The following is a 4,893-nucleotide window of genomic DNA, read 5'->3' as shown; positions in this document are numbered from 1 at the left end:
CCCGACCTGGGCGCGGGACGAACACGAAGGCCGCGGGATTTCCACCTCTCTCACGCCCGTCTCCGGCCACCTCGCTTCTCCCCTTCGCGCTCGCCCATGCGCTCGACCCATCTGGGCTGGGGCACGCGGCACACTCACTCGTCGGCTTAGGGACACCCGGTCTCGAGACGCCGACAACTAGTGGTACACACATGCACATACATGTCCTTACATACATTATACTGATTTTTTAGATTAAATTAAAACTGATAATGCATAATTTTTCTAACACAAAACACTCACGCCAAAGTGGCAAACTTTTCGAATTGGGGCTCAAATCTTTGGTCGCCGGAGCTTGGTAGCCTGATGTTGGGAGAACTGCTCGAGTCTGATGGACGAGTGGACATTGGCCTCGGCCATAGTGCAAGGGAGAACTGCTCAAGCCTGCTGGGCGAGTGGACCTCGCTCTTTCACTTGGGCCGCTTCTGGATCTGTACGCGGACGCCCACGCACTGCTTGGCCTTCGTCTCCGCTTCTCTTGCGCTTTCGACTCCTGCTAGCTGGCGGGGCGGCTCGCCTCTCGCGCCACAATGGAGGTCGAGGACGACGACAACACGGCGGCGCCGAGCGCGTGGCCGAGTTCATCCAGGCGTCGCCACCTCCTCCAGTTCCTTCTCCACGCCTCCATGGTGAGCCTTCCGTTCTCAAACCCGTCTTCAAAACCCTGATAGACCTCAGTTGCTACATCTCATGATTTCCTCGCAGAGGCTCGACCTCCGGCCCATCGTCAAGTACGCCGCGCTTACCTTCTTCGCTGGACGCTTCCTCCCGGCACTCCCGAGGTGATTCATCATTCACCCCTTATTTTTTAAAAGGAGCATTCACCCCTTATTTTCTGGGGAACGACGGTTCTCATCCGTTGCGACTGTTGCTGCAGGAAGATGGGGTTCTGCGGCGCGCGAAGCGGCCGAATAGTCAGGTCCTGGCTCCTCGAGCCCCTGAGGGACAGCAATCTCGAGCTATTCGCGCTCGTCGCGGTGTGGATTGCCAGCAAGGTGGGACACTGTAAGCCTTTCCTTTGAGCTAATGCTGTGTACTTTCATGTCGCGGGCGGTAGTACTACCTTACCTTCTCTGTGCAATTCTTTCTTCAGATCCACGATCAGAAGCCAATGTCAGTGAAGAGCCTCAAAGCCCTGGGTGATCGCATCATCGCCGACCAGCATTTCATGTGCCGTGATTTTGCCAGTGCCGTGAGTTCATGATAAACTGTTTATTCCTTTTCTGAATGCTTACTTGTCGTGACTGAAGGTGTTTGATGTAACCTCTAATGCTGCAGGAATTGGTGTTCTTGGAGGTAAATCCTGGCTATGATTATTACTGAAAAATAGGTTAAGTTGACAGGGTCAACTATGTTATATTCCTTTTGTTTGTTGTGGGATTTTAGGTAGTGGAACACAACATTGGATTTTCAAGCATTTGTTTCATATACCTGGAGGAGCTTCTCATGCATTTCAGGTTCTTTGGATTTCTTACAACCTTTCTCTGACCCATAAACAGTTGTTAACCCTGTTAAAGGCAACCTACAAAACTTCACAGTGCGAATAATATTGGAGCTTATACAAAATTCTCTCTCTCTCTTTTTTTTTTGGGGGGGGGGGGATGGGGGCGAGTCACCATTTATGTACAAGACATGTCATCAACAAACATGTGTAGCAAGTAGTAACTGATCGCAACTGAAATTTTACCACATTCTGTTTTCGCTCTTAGGAAGCAGACTGTGTAGCTCTTCATAGCAGCTTTTACCACAAAATATCTTTATGAGAAATATTAAACTGGGGGCACATTAGTGGGAATAATCTCATATCATTTCTCCTATCTACAATACATCTTATTTACCTTGTTATCACAAGTGAATCTGACAATATGAAAAACTAAGAAAATAAATGGGATGTTGGATAATCAGAAAATTCTCATAGCTATCTTTCTTGTTACAGAGATAATAGCTCTCCTGCATGTTAGATAAAAAAAACCCCTAGACCTCTATTGAATGACTTGTTTGATTCCATGGTTTTACAGTTTCACCAATACAACAACACCAAAGCTTTTTAGTCCCAAGCAAGTTGGGGTAGACTAAGTTGAAACCCAATAGAGCCCACGAGTCAAGATTCAAGCATATCGATAGTTGTTTTTCATACGGTCCTATTCAAGGCTAAATCTTTAGGTATATTTTATATTCTCATGTCTTCTTTTACTGTCTCTTCTCATGTCAACTTCGGCCTTCTCCTGCCTCTCTTCCTAATTTCCTATTACTATCACGCCTTAGGACAAGCTTTTCTTCACTAAGTGCTACCTCTATCCTATCATGTATATCGTTGTTCTGGACTCGATCCCTTCTTATATGACTACAAATCCAATGCAATGTAGCATTTTCGCAACTCGTATCTGTTGAATATGACGTCTTTTGTAGGTCAACATTCTGCACCATACAACACAAGATGTCTAATCGCTATTCTATAAAACTTGTTTTTTAGCTTCTGTGGTATCCTCTTGTCACATAGAACGTCATATGTTTGGCACCACTTCTTTCACCCTGCTTTGATTTTATGGCTAACATCTTCATCAATATCACTCTCTTTGTAGCATTGATCCTAAATACCGAAAGGTATCCTTCATAGGTACTACTTGACCTGCCAAACTAATATCTCCTTCCTCATGTATAGTAGTGCTGAAGCCACATATCATGTATTCGGTTTTAACTTTATCGAGTCTGAAACCTTTGGACTCTAGAGTCTCTTGCCACAACTATGACTGTCTTTCATTAACTAGCACTATATCGTCCTAAAAAAGCATACACCAAGGATATCTCATTGTATGTCTCTTCTGACCTCATCTATCACCAATACAACAGTCAGTGCTCAAAGTTGGCCCCTGATATAGTCCTATTTTAATCGGTAAGTCCTATGTGTCCTCATCACTTGTTCGATCACTAGTCACAACATTGTCGTACATGCATGTTCTTAACGAGTCCAACATACTTCGATGAAACTTTATGTTTGTCCAAAGTCCACCACATAATGTTGCTTAGTATTTTGTTATAAGCCTTCTCCAAGTCAATGAAAACAATCTTTAGGTCTGTCTTCTGCTTTCTATGCTGCTCCATCACTTGCTTTATTAAGAAAATGGTATCCATGGTTGACCTTGTGGGCATAAAATTAAATTGGTTCATAGAGATCCACGTTATTCCTTAGACGATGCTTGAAAACTCTCTCCCATAGTTTCATAGTATGGCTCATCAACTTAATTCCTCGGTAATTGTCACAACTTTGAACATCTTACTTATTCTTGTAGATTGGGACTAATGTACTTCACTTGTCAGGCATCTTGTTTGACCAAAAGATATAGTTGAACTTGGTTAGTCATGTTATAGCTATGTCCCCAAGGCATCTCCAACCTTGATTGGATGCCATTAGGACGCATCGCCTTACCCCTTTGATTCTTTTTAATACCTCTCTAACCTTAGATTCTTATATCCTACGCACAAAGCGTCTATTGGTGTCATCAAACTAAAAGTTTGTATCCCATTCTCCTTACAAACTAATGGCCGTTGGAATTATTATCATTAAGTACTTAGCAAGTGAATATTTATTAATATTGCTATTAATATTGCCATAGTTGGGCAGTTGTGTGAATGTATTATTGCTGCTAGTCACTAGTTCTTGATTTCTTGGCATAAATAACATAACTTTATATTTTTCTAATTAATTCACTGCTAGGGAAATATCAAAAATAGGCGAACTTTTGGATCTGGATGTGTGCATGGAAATTTTGGACATTCTGTATGAAACGGAAGATACCTCGTTACTTTTTAATTGTCCCTGCTCACTTGCTGCTTCCACTCTTGTACGTATGCTGCATTCCAACTGCACATATCTTGGGAAAAAGCATTGCAGCAAAGCAATGCCTAACACAAGTTGTTTCAATCCTTTTCAGGTTGCTGCATATGCTATATCAGTTCCTAAGCAAACATGGGAGTTTCCAATCCTTCCTTGGGGTAAGCAATTAGAACAGTCCAGCTTATTTACATATAATCTAATTCTTTCTATCCATTTGGAACAATGCGAACAACACTTATTGCAGCTTAGGTCTTTGCGTTATCTTGGTATCTACTGCAACAAAGAGTATTGAGTTAACACATGAGGTGACACATTAAAACAGTTACCTTTTGCAGTCAGGTTTGCTACATCATACGATGAAGAGGAAATCATGAAGATTGTTCTGACAATTCTCCTACATGTGCTTAAACTGGATGGTATCGAAGAGAAGGGCAAGGGACGTTTTGATGCCAGATGTTTGTCGTGAGTATGTGATATGTAGAGCACGAGATTGTGCCCCAATTTTGCCTTTTGAGTTCTGAAGTATTAACCATCTAACTGACCGTGTGCAGCAGATACATGCTTTTAGAAGACACTGTAGCTAGTTTTTGACAGGCGGTTTTGAGATTGAGATGCCCATAATAGTTATGTGAACTAAAACTATATGATCAAGGGAGTGCGCGTAAGCGCCTTGCAATGGAATTCTGTATTGGATGTATTTTGAAGAAAGATGCCTGCTAAGTAAGGCAACGACTGCTATGCAAATAGTCTTTCTGTGCAAGCGTGCAAGCAAACCATCTGATCCATTAGATTACGATCCAATCATAGATACAACCATGGTTTGTTAGGGTTTTTTTATAAAGATTATTGAGTTGGTGGTGTAAGGATTTAAGTGTTAAATGTGATCTACGGTTGGATCATGATCTAATGGATTAGATGGTCTGCTTGCACGTTTGCACAGAAACACTGCTTGCATAGCAGTCGTTGCCGCTAAGTAATGCCTTCAGGTTGGAATTCAAGTTTGACATAATTATCAATGT

General features: G+C 42.4%; 1 protein-coding gene across 5 annotated transcripts; it reads left to right on the top strand.

The window, feature by feature from the left end:
- Positions 1–365: 365 nt before the first annotated feature.
- On the top strand, positions 366–4,571 carry LOC103633314 (cyclin-J18-like). 5 transcript variants are annotated; one of them, XM_035963201.1, is made up of 10 exons: positions 379–668; positions 745–821; positions 917–1,034; positions 1,133–1,231; positions 1,318–1,335; positions 1,426–1,496; positions 3,755–3,881; positions 3,972–4,032; positions 4,210–4,340; positions 4,429–4,571. In XM_035963201.1, exons 1-9 carry the CDS (start codon positions 570–572, stop codon positions 4,338–4,340), a joined length of 801 nt encoding a protein of 266 aa, XP_035819094.1. In that variant the 5' UTR covers positions 379–569; the 3' UTR covers positions 4,429–4,571. The 5 variants fall into 5 exon arrangements, with proteins under 5 accessions (XP_008653271.1, XP_020401393.1, XP_008653266.1 ...); XM_008655044.4 differs by having other exon boundaries at positions 374–668; positions 4,197–4,571; XM_008655039.4 differs by having other exon boundaries at positions 375–668; positions 4,210–4,571.
- The last annotated feature ends 322 nt before the right edge of the window (positions 4,572–4,893 follow it).

The sequence above is a fragment of the Zea mays genome, chromosome 1, assembly GCF_902167145.1.
Source record: "Zea mays cultivar B73 chromosome 1, Zm-B73-REFERENCE-NAM-5.0, whole genome shotgun sequence".
Classification (NCBI taxonomy): domain Eukaryota; kingdom Viridiplantae; phylum Streptophyta; class Magnoliopsida; order Poales; family Poaceae; genus Zea; species Zea mays.
The sequence above is the reverse complement of the archived record's forward strand: the minus strand, read 5'-3'. Positions and strand labels throughout refer to the sequence as shown.

What these genes read in the sequence shown, in the direction of transcription:
- LOC103633314 (XM_008655039.4), top strand. Translation starts at nt 570, where the DNA reads ATGGAGGTCGAGGACGACGACAACACGGCGGCGCCGAGCGCGTGGCCG. An exon ending in TCCTTCTCCACGCCTCCATG is followed by an intron (nt 669 to 744) that starts GTGAGCCTTCCG and finishes ATTTCCTCGCAG; the next exon opens with AGGCTCGACCTCCGGCCCAT. An exon ending in GTTTCCAATCCTTCCTTGGG is followed by an intron (nt 4,033 to 4,209) that starts GTAAGCAATTAG and finishes TACCTTTTGCAG; the next exon opens with TCAGGTTTGCTACATCATAC.